This window comes from Mercenaria mercenaria, unplaced genomic scaffold (assembly GCF_021730395.1).
Source record: "Mercenaria mercenaria strain notata unplaced genomic scaffold, MADL_Memer_1 contig_590, whole genome shotgun sequence".
Taxonomy (NCBI): Eukaryota; Metazoa; Mollusca; class Bivalvia; order Venerida; family Veneridae; genus Mercenaria; species Mercenaria mercenaria.
Window position 1 is genome coordinate 27671 of NW_026463472.1, and position 19469 is coordinate 47139.

The following is a 19469-nucleotide window of genomic DNA, read 5'->3' on the forward strand; positions in this document are numbered from 1 at the left end:
TGTCTAGAGAATTTATTTCACAACGGCCCGGGAAGTGAACCCATTGCTCGCAGGCTCGATTCTCGAGATTCTGGCCTTCAGTAGACATATCGTTGGGAGCCCATGAGCCGTTCCTTCCCTTGACCCGCCACCATTTTTGTTTTGACGTATATCTCGCGAGATCTTTTCACCGCGCATGCGCAAACCGTGGAAATTTTTTCTACTATCGTAGTAAATTTTTTCTTGGAAGAAGAAGATAAATTATGCGGAAAAAACAGGTATTATTAGCACAATTTCATTCTCAATCAACTAAAACTTACTATTTTTCCCCACTCTCAAAAGATTTCTGAGAAATTCTTTGTAATAAAAGCTAATTTTCCGGGAAAAAATGTACGTCTGCTTTGTTTACATTTTATCAATGAAAGTCACGTGATGCAACAAATAAGGTATTAGGCCAACTTATTAAGGTTAGGTTTTCGTGACTTTTCTGAAAACTCTCACTGTTTATTTTCTTTATTTTAAGGAGCATCCACAGCATCTCAAAAAGCCTAAAGGCAGGCTGTATTCTAGAGAAGCATTGTCCAAAGCCTACCACCAATGCAATGTGAATAAGATGCCTGTGAAAAGAGCAGCTGCCATTTACAAGGTGCCTGTAACAACTTTAAGGGACAGGGTACTAGGCAAAGTAGATCATGAAACAGCAGTTCATGGAAAAACACCAATATTTTCCAAAGAGGAAGAGCTTAAGTTAAAAAATCACTTTAAATTGATGGCAAGTCTTGGATATGGCTATACCCGTTCAGAATGTGTTGACATTGCTGCTGATTTTGCATTTCAGCTAGGTAAAAGAACAAAAGATAGGCCATTAACAATTAAATGGATCAGAGGTTTTTTGAGAAGATGGCCTGAACTTAGAGTTCTAAAGCCAAGGGGGTTAGAATATGCCCGTGCTAGAAAGGCATCAGAAGCTGTTGTCCAGCAGTACTTTGCAAATTTAAAGAATACTCTTGAAGAACATGACTTTCTACATAACCCCCACCTGATCTATAATATCGATGAGAAAGGGCTTACCATTGATCACAAGTCCCCACATATAGTAGCCAGCGGTGATTACTGTCCAGTTGCTGTTACCTCTGGTAAAGGGAAAACCGTCACTTTGATAGGAGGTGCAAGTGCATGTGGGTCAAGTATACCACCGTTTTTTGTATTTCCGGGTAAAAGACTTAATCAAGAACTGTTGCAAGGAAATCCCCTGGTGCTGATGGTGCGGTAAGTGACTCAGGCTGGTCAAACCTTGCACTTTTTAGGCAGTATCTGACAACACACTTTATAAAATATGTCCCAGGTCGTGAAGGACAGAAGTTGCTGGTTTTGCTTGATGGTCACCGGTCTCATGTTTCAGTTGGTTTGTGTGAGTGGGCTAGGGATCACGGAATTGTATTATTTATTTTGCCTGCCCACACCTCGCACATACTTCAGCCATTGGATGTTTCCTGTTACGGGCCTTTCCAGCGAATGTATGACGCTGCATGCCACAAGCTGATGAGGCAGACAACATCTGTAATCAGTAGGTACAATGTTTGTGAAATAGCATGCAAAGTCTATTCCAAAGCACTTTCCACAGACAATGTGCAGTCTGGTTTCAAGAAGACAGGCATATGTCCCTTCAATTCAGATGCTGTTCCTCATGAGTACCTGATACCAGCAGAAGTGTATCAAGAATCAAGCAATGCATTAGATCACTGCAGCCAAGATACTGTGCCTGGAGGCATCATTGATCAAGGCAGCCAAGATACCTTACCTGGAGGTATCATCATTGACCATGTATCACCACAGCAAGAGGATCTCTTCAGGCAGAAGGAGAAAAAGCTTAGAGAAGTGAAAAGTAAAGAAAAGAAAACACGTAACACTATTAGTAAAGTTGTGTCAGGTCGAGAAATCACAGATAGTATTTTGAACAAACTGAAAGATCATGAATCTGAGCAAAATGTCCGACCCAAGAAAACAAAACAGGAAACTTTGAAATCAAACAGTATGAATCCGAAGAAACAAGAAAAGCGCAGTTACAACACCCCTGAGCCTCAGCCAGGTCCATCGCATATTAATATTCAAGACAGCGATGAAGAAACATCATCAGACAGCGACAAAGAGGAAGATAAGTGTTGTGTGTGCAAAAAATTCTCCCCTTCAGAAGTGTCAAGAAGTATTTCATTGATCTTCGTGAAATGGGCTCAGTGTGACGGCTTAAGAAATGGCCAGCCGTGCAAGCATTGGGTCCACTTAACATACTGCACACCAGTGAGAGTTGTCAGAAGAGGTGATCACTTTTACTGCACACACTGTAAAAAAGAAGAATAAAATTAAAATGTGTTCATAGTTTTGAAAGTTTTGTTTAACTTTGAAGAGTTTTAATATTTACAGTTAACTGAGAAACACATGAAATAATAACTTGGCCTAACAATCATTTATTTTGAAGGTATCAAGTCAACTCGTCCCCCAGTCAACTCGTCCCCCAGTCAACTCGTCCCCGATTTGGTCATTTCGTCCCCTAAAATTGGTCATTTCGTCCCCCCCCTTGATAAAATTTGGTCAACTCGTCCCCATTTTGGTCAATTCGTCCCCCTTTTGATAAACTCGTCCCCCTTTTTGTAATTTAATTCCAATAAATATTATGAGGATTTTTTTATTTTCTTACATAAATTTGTACTTAAATTAAGTTAAAATCGTTTTCTAAAAATTGTGACTTTCAATTGAGTTATTTTTTATAGTTCACTATAGAATATATATATAAAAAATGATAAAATGCCCTTGGAAATAAAAAGAAAAGTAAGACAATAATTAACTTTTTACGATTCGTAGCAAGAAAAAAGAAGCCAATAATCGGTATAATTGAATATAAATTAATTGATTAGTAATGGAAGTATATATAATTAGATTAAAGTCTTTTAGTGGCGCTAAACTTAACAAACATTTTAATCTGTCGGCACTTTAAATTTATTCGATAATTATAACTAGTTGTAATTAGAACTGATAATTAGATAATTGATAATTAGAATGCAAATGAAAATTAAAGGATTAATAGAATCCCATGTAAGTAGTCAATCAATTAAATACTGACACACTTCTAATCACAAGACAGACAGACAGACAGACAAATTCTTTATTTCATCTCAGGTACATATGTACAACATGAGGAAATACAAATATTCTGCAAAGAACAGTTATGCTTCCAATAGTGAAAATATTATAGCCAACAATGTACATTAAAGGTTGAAGCAAGATAACAGCATTTTTTTTTTGTCATCTATGGGGGAACTCAAGTATGTTCAAACGATTTGCAATTGATGTCAAGATAATTTAGATATGTGCATTTCAGCTTATGGTATAATTTATATAAATAACGGGAATTCGGCAATGAGACATGCAGAGAAAAGATCACGTCTCCCACGATCAAACATGGTTCTAGATCCAACGAGCTGTGACCCACTTTACACATAACATGGATTTAGTGATGACTAAGCGCTAGTAGGTTATTCCAAAAACCGGTTACTATAATTAGTGCATATATTTATAGGACACTATTTTTGGCTATTCGACACGCGCATATAATTATAAGATAGGATTTTGTAAATTTGATATGTCTTTTGCATTTTAATCACATTTGTGAAACAAATCTATTTTAACTAATTAAAAGAGTAGAATTTTATTCCAGATAATTTATAAAGGAAAAGTAGTTCCATTTGCGGATATATTTAGTGTATTTAATGTAATAAGGCTCTGCACGTTTTGACCCAGTAATTCAAGTGTGCTTTACTTTTTTTTTTTTTTTTTTTTAAGTAAAAGTTGTAATATTTCTTGGAATAACTTGCTTAGTAATCAAAAGATAAGATATGCGGTACTTTAATTAATAGGTGATAATGCGACATTGTAAAGGTGATAATTATATTATAACAGAGAGGACAGTTAAGAAAACAATTTGTTGAAAGTACGAAAAAACAACATCAAAGCACCGAAATAATAGAGACTAATGATTGCAACTGTCTTTGAACTACCGGCGTCCAAATGTATATAAACTTTCTATATGAGGTAAGCAATCACTTTCTGCTTAATTATCACTGTGTTAAAGTTATTTGACGAAGGATTATAAGATATATAAATTTTCTGTATTAAATTTAGATTTTTATTCTGTGTTAGACGCGCAAAGATCTATAGGATTAATATTGACTGACTTTAATATAAAGTGCTTAGAATGTCGTCGTCTCCACCTCTCTGCATCTTTTGCAGCAAGAGAGTGCATGCTCACCATCATGCAATTTCGTGTGATATGTGCGGTAACTGGCAGCACAGAAAATGTGGATCAACAGGTAAGATTTTTTATATATATTTTAATTTTCGGACCTGATCCGTATCATCATCCGCTGTTCTGATATGAGAACAACGTAACATTTCTCATACCCAGTTTAAAATCGAGAAAATGATAAGTAAGAGTAATAATAGAATTGTATCAATTATGTTACAAATTAGTACAAAACGAAATAGATTATATCATAAAGATTCGTCATAATCTAGTGACCTACCTTTTCTGCCCACGTGAACTTCGTGCAAACTTATTTGGTCAATCTCTTTTAAAAAATTTAGTTTGGGCCGCGTCTTTAAGAAAATTGTTTTTCTCATTAATTTACAGGTATCACCGTAAAACAGTATAAGGCTGCTGTTGCTGCTGGGTCAGATTTGGCATTTATATGTGCACCATGTGAACTGAAAATTCCGCCAGTAGACGATGATCACAATAGCGTAACAGATGACGAAATTCAAATGGATCTTGAGCAGGTATTGTAGAATAAATGTTTAAAAATAAATTTAGTATTTTATTCAACTTGTTAAAATACGCTGATTGGAAGGTGTTAATGCTGATTAATTGCTTGAGAAGTTGTTGATTAACTGAATGAAACGCGGTAAAAGTTAAAAAGACGGACGGATGAAATTATTTGTTATAAAAAAGGTGTAGTCTTATATTAAAAATACGAACATTAAAAAATCAACTGTTTTCGCAGACTTGCCAAAAAAAAATAATAATAAAACTGTACTGAAAATATTAGTCAGTTAACTGGTTATAATAAAAGAAGGATATTAATCACATTAAAAGTCTTGATTGGACTGATTGGAAGGTGTTAATGGTATTTAATTGCATCAGAAGGTGTTGATTGACGGAATAAAATGTGCTAATAGTTGATTATATTTAGGAAATTAATCTTATTCAAAAGTTGGAAATTAAGCAGAAAAAATACGAATATTAAAAAATCAATCCTGCAGACTTACATAATAAAAAATAATATAATAATAATAATAATAAAAAAAAAACATAAAAAAATCCAGAAAATCCTCTGGTTCAATTGATTGTTTTTGACGCATTTTTTTTTAAACAAACAAAAACATATTTATATTTTTAGCATTAAATATACTTCTTTTTTATAAAAAAGAAAGAATTAATTTATCTTATTTTGAAAATTATTCAAAAATAATTTTTAAAAAAGGGGGCCGAAAAGGGGGGACGAAATGACCAATTTGAAATCGCCAAGGGGGACGAAATGACCAAATCGGGGACGAGTTGACTGGGGGACGAGTTGACTGTAAATCATTTTGAACACGTGACTTGGTGTGACGTCACAAGGGCATGCCAATATGGCCGACATTTTAACTGACAGTTGCTGTTTTTCTGTGATTTTCTTCTTATAAATTAGAAAACTTTTATGAAAATACTGCATGGATTGAAAGGGAAAGGAACAGTTAATAAGGTAAGATAAAAATTTTCTTAAAGTGTTATAGATTATAAATGCATTTTTGCTGGAAATCCTTATAGGAACGGCTCACGGGCACACGAGGATATGTATATTTTGAAGGGGGCTCATATTTCACTACATATTTTTCATTTTTAACTCATTTAGGATGAAAACAAACATATTTTTGTCCCAGGTCCGATACTGGTGCCTGTGAAAAAAATCGGTAACATACTCAAAAAATTAGGGTAGGTAGGTTGGATTTTTTTTGGAGGGGGGGGGGCGGGTATTTAGGGAGACTTTTCGGAAATTATCTTTTGTGTCAAAAAATGAATACAAATAAGGGGGTTATGCCTTTAGAGCATCAGTAAGTTGATTTCTAACTTTACTGGCCATTTTTAAAGCATAAAAAAATGCAGTTTTGCAACTTTTTGTTAAAAATTGAAAAAGTATTCTTCAAGGCCATAAAAACATTAAGGGTCGGGCCAAAAATTTAGGGTAGGTCGGGATACCGGAAACAAACCTTTTTTTACGCCTTAGAGCTATTTTCCGACAAACACATGTAAATAAGCTCAACATAAGTAAAACAGCTGTAATAAAATGCATATACATGTTAAAGCACATTAAAGCAAATAAAACATATCTGACTCTAAGAACAAATCACAAATTATCACATGCATGTTACAGCACATTAAAGCAACATAAAACATAGCTACTAGCAAATAAAAAGAAAAAGCAATTTACCACATACATACAATGTATTAAAACACATTTAAAGCAACATAAAAAAGAAGCTGATACTAAGCAAATAAGAAGAGTCACAATTTACAACATACATATTAAAACAACATAAAAGAAAAAATCACATACATGTTTTAGCAACATAAAAACAACTTAAAGCAGCTGACGAAGACATTTGCATCACCAGCATACAACATTCTGTAACTAAAACTAAAAGAGAAGACAAGGATTACACACACAAATAAAAAGTACATTTAAAGCCACTGGTTGCAGATGACAAAGCAAGCAAAGCACAAAAAAAGAAACTAAAACAAAAACTAAGAAAAAAATAAGACACACAGGGGAAGCAACTAAAGCGGAACTATAAACACATGGCACATTTGCATTTGGGGCCAATCCAGGTGGGGACCAGTCTGACAAATTCCTTGTACTTATCAATGGTCCTGATTTAATTTGGCAGACTGTTCCACACCCTGACAGCCTCAAACCTAAATGTATTTTTGCCATACCTGACAGTCTTCACCCTGGGGACTTCTAACATATTTACATACCTGAAATTATAAGAAGAATCTTTATTAGAGATCTTAAATTTTCTGGTGACATATTGTGAATTGATTTAAGTGTTTCAGTGGCAATTGTTCTGAGCCTACCTAGATGACGTGATGTCATATGAACTTTGTTTAGTAATGACATTGTGTCATATGAGGAAGCAAAATTGTCGTAAACGATATATGAGCCGTGCCATGGGAAAACCAACTTAGTGGGTGTGCGACCAGCATGGATCCAGACCAGCCTGCGCATCCGCGCAGTCTGGTCAGGCTCCATGCTGTTCGCTGTCAAAGCCTATAGCAATTAGAGAAACCGTTAGCGAAAAGCATGGATCCTGACCAGACTGCGCGGATGCGCAGGCTGGTCTGGATACATGCTGGTCGCAAACCCACTATGCTGGTTTTCCCATGGCACGGCTCATATATTTGTTAACCTTATAGCCGACGGCACCTTGATATCATGGTTTATCACTATTACATAATGTACCGCCGACATATCTTTATATTCATATTCCGCCGGTTCCTAATAATTAACTCGTTTTCCACGTGTTTTTCCTGAACTGTTTTAAACTTGCTATAGTATATAAGGAATTGATTCTGTAATAATAGAAAAAAAGGCTACTTGATGTTTAGATAATATTGCTGTATGTGACAAAAATGGAAATATTAAAAGTTGTTAGAAATGTTGACGTGTTGCTGATTAATTTGTAGTTATTTAAACATACGAATTCTGGTAAATATGGATTGTTTGCTACAAAAATCGTCAAAAACAATCCTAAGTGCTCTATATTTTTTTCCATTTTTTCTGTAGGCTATTTCTTTTGCTACAAAAGTGCCAAATTAACGGACAGTAATTAAAGTTGGATTTAATAAAAGTTTTGCAAAATTTAAGAGGTAATCAAGATTAATTCCTGAAAGTTTAAATTCATCTTCACATATAATTTCATTTCGGTCAATTTGAAAGGATTTTACTGACTTATTGTTTTGCTTCCTACACAATATAAACTGAAATTTTTCTCGATGGATATGGTTAATGTCAAACCAGATTATTAAAGATTTACTTTCTGTTTCTAAGGTGTATTTGAAGGTGTTTAGATCTGCATGACTGAAGTATTGTCATCTGCATAGTTGTATAGAGTAGATTGCTGAACAAAATAAAAAATGTCATTTATAAAAATATTAAAGATAAAATGTCCTAAAATTGATCATTGGGGCACTCCTTTAATTATTTCCTGAATGTGGGAAATCCATAGTAGGCGGAACAATGAATACTCATTAATTTTGTACTACTTCATGATTAAGTGGACCAATTTTTTCAGTTATGAAATAATATGAAAAAAAGTTGGTTACTTTTTTAAAATCCTTCGCTTGTCATTGGATAAAAAAGATGTTTGAACTATAAATCACATTTCACTGTGTCGTCCTAGTCCCCGTGCCTACAAATCACGAAATTTCGTGTGTTGTTCAGGCGCACACGCCAACTCGTCGAAGCGATACTAATAACACGACAGACTTACTTACTTGGTCCTCTTCGCTACGATCGGAACATAGGGCTCTCTATCTCCCTCTGTCTTGGACTGCTCTCTTGGCTTCACCCTAGATCATATTGGTGAGCTTGAGGTCCGCCTGTAGAGTTCTTCTCCAGGTGGTGACTGGTCGTCCTCTCTTCCGCTTCCCCTATGGGTTCCAGGCCAAGGCGTGGCGTGGAATGTTGGCCTGGCCTCTGCGCAGGGTGTGTCCGACCCAACTCCACTTTTGGATCTGGATGATCTTGGTGATTGGGTCTTGCTTCGTGCCGCGCTTCAGTTCCTCGTAGGAAATTCGCTTTGGCCATCTGATGCGCAAGATCTGGCTCAGACAGGTGTTGATGAAGACTTGCAACTTGCTGTCCAAGCTCTTTGTGCGTCTCCGAACCGTACTGTAACACCGACTTGACGTTGGTGTTGAACAGCCTTAACTCAATGTGTAGACTGAGGTTCTCGTTTCTCCACACTGGTCTTAGGGTGACGAAAGCATGCCGCGCTTTGCTGATCCTAGACTTGGCGTCCTCGTCGGCTCCTCCTGTCTTGCTGAAAACGCTGCAAAGGTAGGTGAAAAAGTCGACCTCCATCGATGTTGATAGGTGCTTCCCGAGTGGCGTTGACCCGTAGAATTTTCGTTTTCCCCACGTTTATTTCCGGTCCTGTAGTCCTGGCGATGTTGGTCAGTCTCTCCGTCTTTTCTTGCATGTTTGCATGAGAGTGCGACAGCAGGGCAATGTCATCCGCAAAGTCAAGGTCTTCAAGTTTTCCCATGAGGGTCCACTGAATGCCTCTGGGTTGGTCCAAACACGACAGAACGAAACGTTTTATTTCACGTTGGCATATTCGCCATTAACAAAGATTTAGTTTTGGCGTGTTGTCGCGCACGCCAAGACGAAATATAATGTTTCGTCATATCACGTTGGCGTGCTCGCGGCTATGTAGCATTTTCGTAGAGTCGTCCTGGCATGCACGCTATAGCGAGACAATGAAACATTTTCTTTCGTCTTGGTGCGTGACAACATTCCAAAACGAAATCTTTGTTAATGGCGTGCGCACCATCGTGAAACAACGGATCAGTTCATTTCGTCTTGGCGTGCGCTCCAATGCGCCAACAAGAAACTTTTGTTGATGGCGCGCGCGCAAGCACGAAATAAAAAAAAGTTTCATTATGGCGCGTTGGCGCTCACGCGAGGATGACAGAACGAAATTTCCTACATAAACCGTGCGCATGCCAACACGAAATAATAAAATGTCCTAAATCAGCCACCATAAGATATACATATTTCTCACGCAAGGTAGATACCTGAACGTTTTGGTCTCGTCCTCTACTGCTGTCAAGTTTGAGGTCCAGCAAATCTCATCAGCAAACGCCGTTAAGGTTGATGTCCAGCAAAACCTGTCAAGCCGGAGCAGATCTTCGAAGTGTCACTGCAAACAATCCGTAATTAAGCAAAATTGGTCTGTCAATGTCAACAAGTCCGAGGTCCAGTTATATGATACCATGATCACTCAATATATCTTTGTAATGCAATATCATATGCCGCCGCCATCAAACTGGAAAGCCCCCGCTTGCAGCAACCAACTTACGTGAACATTGACACTCAATGCAAGTTGTAGGGACACAACAAACGCACTACGCAAGTCTTTTTCTTGGAATAATGACGGAGTTATTTAAACATGCGAGTGAACTTAAGACATAGCAAACGAATTACCTTGAAACGGGTTCCAGTACTAATCCTTTTTTTTTACAATTATGTCTACTTACGAATGTTTTACATGCCCACTAATAGTTTATACATATTTTATACACTAGACTGGGGCACTATTAGGAAGTTTGAAATACGTCGACAATCGCGCCAAATTTTACCTTTTTATAGTTCGCTGACTCATCATTCCATAGTTTTACGTTTGTCCGGACTACATACTGCTGTTTGAATCTCCGCGTTAGTACAGGTGTTTTCAGGAGGAGTGGCACTAATTGATTCAGCCAAGTTACACTGCATATATTAAGCCGTCATATTTTGGTCGAGTGACTTATCCCGTGCGTTTTTCTTTTTTTAATAAATAAGGTGTATCGCATTTTTTGTCTGAAATTCTGATCTGATATGAGAGAGATTAGTACCCAGTCTCAACTGCATATGGTTTGCATTTTCCAGCTACATGTTCATGGCAAAATTATGGGTTCTAGATGGCAACAACATGCCTAAAGTTTCATTTTCCATAGAAAGGAGGGGCTGTTTTGAGACGTGTGCCTCTTTACAGCCAACGGGATATGGGGGTACTGGAAAACACCCCCCTTCCGACACCCAAACCGATGAGTGGTGCTTTTTATTTCAACATAATAATTTGGGTGCTATGTATAGGTTTAGATCACGTCAGAGTGAACGAGCGGGTAATTTTTACGTGAAGTTGTATAAAAATAGCGGTAAATTTGGCCCTATACTTGCATAATAATAGGGGGAAATTTTGGACAAGGGGTCTCCTGCCCGAGTGGTTAAGGTCGCTGACTTCAAATCACTTACTTCAGGCCTCACCGGGCGTTGAATTCTTCAAGTGAGGAAGCCCTCAAGCTGGCTAACGGAATGTCGGTTGGTTCTACCAAGGTGTCTGCCCGCGATGAAATAATACACAGAGGGGCACCTGTGGTGGGGGTGGGGGGGGGGGGGGTTCTCCACAGTCAAAGTTGGGAAGTCGCCATATGACCTATAATTGTGCCGATGCGACGCTAAACCGAATAAAAACAAAAAGAATATTTGACCTATACTTGCATAATAACAGTGGTAAATTTTGAACACAGACTTGCATAATTACAGCTGTAAATTTTGGACATAAAACTGAGTAATTATTGCGGTGAATTTTATATTTACATTTGCATATAGCAGTTAGTCCTGGACCCAGACTTACAAGTAAATTCTTCGCTCGAAAAGATAAAATGCGAAAGCAACAATCACAATTGTTTTAAATTGATTATTTAATTAGTTCACTGTCCTAAATACAATAGACAGTATATGCGAATGTAAATTAACACCGCTTTAATTTTCTACTGTCAAATAAGTCTGTTGGTTCGTTTATTTTCTATTCAATTCATTGATCCAGTAAAACTGATCAAAGAAACTGATGTTTGGTTCACCTGGTTTATACTGCATGCTTATTCCGTCGTTTCAATTTGGAATTCAAATTCTTCATACAAGCAAACTTAAAATCGGAAATAAATGATGCAGAATCCAGTGCCTGGCAGTAACCAAACGTGAAATTTATGTAGATTCTGTCCGAGGAAAACTGAAGTATAAATGCAGACCTGACTGGTATACTGTGAGTTAAAACAAACATGTCTACAAGACAACAGAGCTTTTTGACTAGACAGCGAGGAAATAGTAAAGGAATTTTCAGACGAACAAGTAGACCTACTTCTAATAAGTCAGCACCTTCGTCAGACAAGTCTGTGAGGTGAGAAATCTAAATCCTATTTTTAATATAATGCGGACACATGCAGTCGGTTGCAATTAATGGGGTTTTTGTTGTTGTTTTTAACGTAAATAAGCTTGAAACGTGTTTGCTAGTTTTATCATGGACTAAGATCTCACAGTGTTCAAAAAGTTGAATAATTTGATGACATTCTCAATTTTAAATATAATAAAATAAAAGGAAAGTCCGCTGAAGAAACTGGCGTAGGTTGACCAGCTTCATTTATATTTTAAGTAAGTAAATGTAATGAATCCTACAAAGCTTTAAATAATTGTTTTATATAACGCGACACTACGAAATAGATACCTTCTTGAAGCTGCATATTAATCACTCAGTCAACGCCAGCCACCAATGTTCCTCTAGATTGTCGTACAGATACCTGCTTGAAGACACACACTAATTAAACCTCCATTTCATCTCCCTCTATCGTGGTACAGGAACTTCAATACTGCCACAACATCAAAAATAGATACGTACTGACCAATACCTCCACTTCACCCCCAACCATCAATGTTCCTCTGGATGGTGGAATAGGATAATTTCTTGAAGTCACATACTGACCAATAACCCCAGAGTAGTGTTCTGGAAAGATTAGATTATGTGGACTGCTCTAAATAAAACCTGATGAATACAGAACAAACACGTAGTAAATATTTACGACATTGGTTTCTGTCCACTGTGAATGATCTCAATAGGACTGGGAACCAGAGAAGAACAGTGTACTATGATAACACTTGAATTTCGAGAAAACTGTTCTGAGTAGTCAAAGGAATATAGCCAAGGAGTGCGTGTTGTAAGTTCCCGTATGTACTGTATTAAGAGGTTTTGAAAACACAGATAGACGACGGAACACAGCTGTCTCATAGTATAAATCATGTTATAGCAACATCATATACAAAAAGACAAGACACTTTCTGCTGGATGCTAAATAAAATAACAGTAAATAAAGTCTATAAGAAGGTCCTTTGTAAGAGAGCTGGAAGGGTATTGTAAGCCAGACGGTTTAATAAAACTATTACCAAAATGTTCAAGGTTTAATATGAATATTACAATGACTTTTACACTAGATATGGTTGAAGCTGAGAAACTTCCTATCTACTATAAGATGATCTGAACAGATGTCGCTGGTGTTAACATCACCATAGTCACGGTAGTTCCTTCTAACATCATTTTCCAGGAAGCGGACTTGGGAGAGATTTAAGCTTTCTACATACCAGGAGCGAATATAATTCAAAATGTATTTCAAATATTATTTTTAAATGTATCACTGTATATAGACACTATTCCGATTTCAGTTTTAACTTTAACCATGACTGGCAGTCGGGTAAAAGTCTTGCAGAATGTAACAAGCAAATGTTAAAAGCCAGTTTTCTCACTGACGTCATTTCCACATTGAAAACGGAAAAAAAAGAGAAATCATCAAGGCGCACAAATTCGTCCCCGGCCAGCCGCAGTTCTGTGTTCTTCTCCAAACTGTGTGGAAGCCATAATAGTGAGAATGTCTTTACTGTTGGAGATATAGAACCAAAAATATTCAACAAACTGTTAGGGTATGTACAAACGGCAAATAAAGCATGTCACTTTGCACTTTCCGCAATCAGCGTTTCTTCACCAGGCATTTTCTGCTTGTGCCCATCCATCTAGCGCAATTAGTATATATATTGCAGACTTCAGACCGTGAGGTGCAAATGTCGGGCAAGACGTATGCTGTCCGTGGAAACTGGGTAAAGACAATGCGATCAAAGGTCTGTCATCGCCTCCGATTCATGTTTGGAAACTATATGTTACTTGTGGAGAACAGATAAATATACTTGGCGTCATTGAAAAGTTACCACTTAATATATACCTCTTTACTTGTTTATACAATATCTACGTCACTTTTTCATGGCCTGTACGCGGTCTATTACTCATAGACCCTGTCTGATCATGTCTCCTAACCCATTTCGTGACTGTCAGGTGAGAACAGCACATACGACGTGCAATTTCACGACATGGAAGTTCGGCGTCAACCATGTCAATGGTCTGATGGCATTGATCGTGCCTTAAACGTGGCATTCTTAGCAAGGATATTCTGGATTTTTTAACGTATTCCTTTTAGTCTGTCGACTAAGTGCGATTAATGATTTGCGATAGAATTTTCGTACATGTCGACATTGCCGGAAAAAGTCATTTTGCACGTGCAGCCCGTGCCTCAAATGGAGTTAATCGAATTTGACAACTCTTTACACCAGTGACGTCTCAGTTGCGTCATTTATTTAAAGTCTTCTTATGCTTTTAACACAGTCCAGTGCGATTTTTAAAATATAAGGGCCATTAGGGTGGTAACTTTTCAGTGACGCTGAGTATATTAGCAAGAAATCCTAGAACACTGGGCAAGCTAACAGACTGTCATATGTAAGTGACATTCTACTAAAAAGGCGTCAAGTCTAACAAAGTTATTCTAATTTGTATGGCACGCACGCATTCAGAATTTCATTTACACATCTACCACACGGTTCTGTTTAAAAATCTTACTGCCGTGAGATTAGCGATATGCTCTTTAGTTCTGCGTGTTTCACTAGGTGCCGTTTTTACTGTTTCACGTCCGAGATATGAACACAGTTTTCTCTTATAATCACATCATATATGGTAGGTATAAAGATGTATTTAACAAAACCATTAGTCTATTGTACACGTCTGGGACATGTTGACTGTTAAACAATTTAAGACACATGTGTGAAATGTAAATAATATTACTGATACTGTTAACATTTTTATTTAGGTATATATACACAGATGAGGTGGACCTTACCACTAAAACGGTGTTACCACTGTTGTATGCGGCGAAGAAGTACAAGCTTCAAGGTTTGGTGACGAAATGTTGTGAGAAATTAACTGCAGATATTGATACAGAGAGTGTGTGCACGTTGCTGGAACAAGCGCACGAGTATAAGGAAGTTGAACTGGAGGTAAACATGAATCGACAGGTTCTTGATAGCGATTCTTATTGATAAAGGTTACCACTTAACTGAAGGTAACACCCATTCTAAAAGAAATTAAGATAGCTTTTGTTGGTCAACCCTGGTGTTCTAATATGCCGAGTATGAGTTTAATTTAGCGTGATGAATTGATGAGCGTTGAGTTTTGAAACAAATATAACTTATTCATATTAGCTCTAGGTGAACAAGAAGAGTTGTGACATTAATTTACTAGGACTTCTTTACATATATTTGCTAAAAAAATGCGAACGAAATATTTTTTTTCTACATTGCATTTATAGTCAGACAAAAATTGTCAAACGGTTTTGGTATCAGACCAATTACTTGTTAATAGAGGACTGGAGTATGTTTTTGCAGTAGCACGAACTCTGAATTGAATTAAAATATCTTGAGAAAAAGGGAATTTTATTTTTTAACTTTTATATCTTCTATTTATTTTTCATGAATTCTGTATGTATTTATTATCTAGCCATGTTTGCAGTCTCTTCAAAGATAATGCACACTGCATATAATTATTTTATTTTTTTCTGGTAGAAACATTGTCTTCAATACATATTCAAGAATGCGCACGCAGTTTTACAGACAGCCTCATTCCAAAATTTGTGCGGTGCCTGTTTAAAGAAGATTATACATTCTGATGATCTCAAAGCGGACGAAAGCAAGATTTACGAAGCAGTCTGTCACTGGTCGGCAAAGGAGTGCAAGAGACAGAAACTGTCACCAACTCCGGACAACAGAAGTCGAGTTCTCGGTAAACTCATATATTTTGTGCGATTTCCTTTGTTAGATTTGGAATATTTCGCAGAAAATGTGCCACCGCAGGGCCTTCTGACGAAGGACGAAATCACACAAATTCTCAGGTATTTTCACAGTAGAACGTCACCATCTGTCGGTCCATTTATTTCCAGGAGGCGCGCGCTTACACGTGTCGTCAGGTTTGAAACTACTTCCGGTGCTTGGAATGTTGGGAATTATATTTTCGATTCGATCAGGTTTCAAAGCTCAAGAGATATTACATTACACGGAGTGGTTGTATATGGTTGTTTTACAGGAATGTCAGAATATGATGTAGCTGTAAGAATACTGAATAACAAACAAGAAATTATAGCACAAAACAACCTAATTATTGAGTCTAATGCAGACATAGAAATGTGTGATATCTTATTAAGCAATGCTATAAGACTGGACGCCATGACATGGTATACAATCATGTTAAATATGGAAGGCCCGCAGACAAAGCGTGGTGTCTGTGGCAAAGAGATGGTATATTACGAACAAGTTCAGTTTATGTTTAAAAACAGTAGTTTTCCTCAAAACTGTACTTCTGAGAGGGAAGGACAGATCCCAGGCATTTTGTTTCATTAACAATTTTGTTTTTGTTTGGTTTACACGGAGTCATTCAGTGGATGCTTTTAAATTGTCATACTTCATTAGGGCTTCGGCACAGTTCCTGAACGTCGACATAGTCCCTGAACTTCGACATAGTCCCTGAACGTCGACATAGTCCCAGAACGTCGACATAGTCCCTGAACTTCGACATAGTCCCAGAACGTCGACATAGTCCCTGAACTTCGACATAGTCCCAGAACGTCGACATAGTCCCAGAACGTCGACATAGTCCCTGAACGTCGACATAGTCCCAGAACGTCGACATAGTCCCTGAACTTCGACATAGTCCCAAAACGTCGACATAGTCCCAGAACGTCGACATAGTCCCTGAACGTCGACATAGCCCCAGAACGTCGACATAGTCACTGAACTTCGACATAGTCCCAAAACGAACAACACAACATTTGGCATTCGCGAAAGTTAGTTACGTTCAGGAAGGTATTCAACAACGTAGAATTTTATTTATTACGGAATGATTTCAAAAGATATGTCAGCTACAGGAGTTGAGAAAATTGGGCGTTGGCAGGATGTATGATTAATATGAGGAATAAAATTTCTGAAACAGCCATAACTTTTAAGTCTGATTACCATAATGATTTTACCAGATTTAATGTTTCATCTTGCTGTACCTAAAAATGATTCAAAGTATTGCATGTTCACTTTTAACGGCGGCAGTCTATACATATGAGCCGCGCCATGACAAAACCAACGTAGTGGGTTTGCGACCAGCATGGATCCAGACCAGCCTGCGCATCCGCACAGTCTGGTCAGGATCCATGCTGTTCGCTTTTAAAGCTTACTGCGATTAGAGAAACCGTTAGCGAACAGCATGGATCCTGACCAGACTGCGCGGATGCGCAGGCTGGTCTGGATCCATGCTGGTCGCAAAGCCACTATGTTGGTTTTTCCATGGCGTGGCTCATATCTAATTAACCGTTTACAGTATTTAGCAACCATCTTACTTACGGAATTGCGGTAGCCTGGTGATTAAGGAGCCGGTCGCCCAACCCGGAGGTTACTGATCTGAGCCCCATCTGGGTCTTTACCGCACTTATTTTTTTATTATTAACATGACTAGGAAGTGAATAGTAGAGTGATCAGAATACATAGCTTTTCTCAAAGATCAAGCCAAACGGTATAATAATTTCGCTCCGCGTACATTTAGTTAGACTTACAAAGTCTGTTGAGATCAAATAATCTGTAATAATATTATTAGTTTCTTCATACTGACACTGATATTTTCTCAGAAAAACATTTTCTCTCTAGGCTCATCTCAACGTTAGAGACAGAGGCAAGAGATATTGTAATTTTTTTTTCAGAAAGTAATATCAGAGAGGGTTGATTTTATGGCCAGTGCTTTACATTTTATGACTCTAACGACTGATGTACGGAATCCTGTTCGTGCCACTTAAATTGTCGCCTCGCCAACACGCGACAACGCGATAATTATCGCGTTGTCGCCTTGTCCGAAAACATACTTACATGCGACATTTAACAATCCTCGCGAGGTTAAGAGGGCGACAATTATCGTCTTAATTGTCGCTTGTCTTTTTTAAACCTCGCATCGTGAAATTGAAATCCAATATACATAGTTGCGAGAATTAGTAAAATCTCGCATTGTCGCATTGTCGCTTTGTCGCCCGGTGATAGGGATTATTTCTTACTACAGCACCGTTGGTGAAATTTTCTGCTACACCGTTGACAAAGGGAAACTACGGAATACGGTTAGTGTCCCACTGAATGCCGACGAAATATTGACTAAAAACGAGTATGAAAACAATTTTCTACACGCCATCGGAAAAATTTGCTGAACTTTGCAATTTTTCCTTAAAATATTAGCCGTACAATAAGGAAAAAGTGCTTATGAAATATTTATTTGGGGTAAATAACTGCAAATAAAACTTTTTTTATAGAAAATGACACTATCTGAAAGTCTATGTCAAAAAGACAATATTATCTGTTCCATCGTCTGTACGTAATTTAGGATATCAGCTGTATTTCCGTACTTTTCCGTGCGGAAAAAGTCCGTGTTTTTCAATAACCTTTAACCTGCTGGACAAGATTGATTCTGCCTTTACGATCAGTGTAGATCATGATCAGCCTGCATATCCGTGCAGTTTGATCATGATCTGCACTGTTCGCCATTCAGTAAGTATCTTTTTGGATAGCACCCTTTGTAACAGTTAATGGTACTGTCCAAATTGAAGGATGGACAAGTTCATTATAGAAATTTAGCAAGGTAAGTGTTAACTTCAAATAATTCTAAAATGTCCAAACACGAGATATTTTTATGAAATAACTTCTATAAATTAAATGTAAATATTTTCTAAACAGACGTGTAATTTGTATATTTTGACAAACTACGGTTTCGTCGTGGGACAGTCTAAACATGTACCATTTTTCGTGAAAATATGCATACTTCTTCATATATTAAATATAGGGATTGGCCTTGTCAGAGGAGTCATATCTTCATAACCTGATGTCCTATTTTAATAAATAAATGATACCTTAATGCAAAGGGCAAGCCAGTACCTAGAGAAAACAGGCCAAGTTTGGTTCAAATCCGGTCGGCTAGGGGTCAAGGTCATAGGTTAAAGTTCGGTAATATTCTCAAAATATGAACTTTTTAGAGCAGTCAAGGCAGGCACTATCTTCACTGAGTCCAACGACACCATTGGAGCAATTCTCACGGCTCCCCGGTTGGACCAGCTTAGTCTTTGCCAGCACCCTACCGCATATAACAAGTTTGGTCTATTACTGATACCTGTCCTGAGCTCTGATGGCATTATATGGACTTGTAAGTAGCTTAAATGTAAAGCTTAGATACCTACCAACATATTCATATAAGTTATAGGTAGATACCCGGAGATTAAGAGTCTCGAACAGCGGTCAAAATCTAACCTAGTGTCATTATAACAATACCGTACCTCCATGTACTACCTCCCCTGACACATATGGCTCACCCAAGTACTTTAACATGGTCTCAATCAATGGATTAAACTTGATTTCCTGAAAAAAAGTCGGAGACAATTTTTTTTTATATTAAGTGTACCTTGTTAATATTTTGGG

The 19469-nt window shown here is 37.5% G+C and overlaps 3 protein-coding genes across 3 annotated transcripts; all 3 read left to right on the plus strand.

Moving 5' to 3' along the window:
* The first annotated feature begins 242 nt into the window (after positions 1-242).
* LOC128554649 (uncharacterized) lies at positions 243-2337 on the plus strand. Its single transcript, XM_053535943.1, has 3 exons — positions 243-257; positions 503-1157; positions 1325-2337. The coding sequence occupies exons 1-3, from the start codon at positions 243-245 to the stop codon at positions 2335-2337; spliced, it is 1683 nt and encodes a 560-aa protein (XP_053391918.1).
* Positions 2338-3865: 1528 nt separating this feature from the next.
* Positions 3866-7035, plus strand: LOC128554650 (uncharacterized). Its single transcript, XM_053535945.1, has 4 exons — positions 3866-4065; positions 4264-4343; positions 4664-4809; positions 6958-7035. The coding sequence occupies exons 1-4, from the start codon at positions 4061-4063 to the stop codon at positions 7033-7035; spliced, it is 309 nt and encodes a 102-aa protein (XP_053391920.1). The 5' UTR covers positions 3866-4060.
* A 4847-nt stretch (positions 7036-11882) lies between these two features.
* LOC128554648 (BTB/POZ domain-containing protein 6-A-like) lies at positions 11883-17087 on the plus strand. The gene is made up of 4 exons (XM_053535942.1): positions 11883-12015; positions 13329-13583; positions 14795-14981; positions 15546-17087. The coding sequence occupies exons 1-4, from the start codon at positions 11897-11899 to the stop codon at positions 16374-16376; spliced, it is 1392 nt and encodes a 463-aa protein (XP_053391917.1). The 5' UTR covers positions 11883-11896; the 3' UTR covers positions 16377-17087.
* Positions 17088-19469: the final 2382 nt, after the last annotated feature.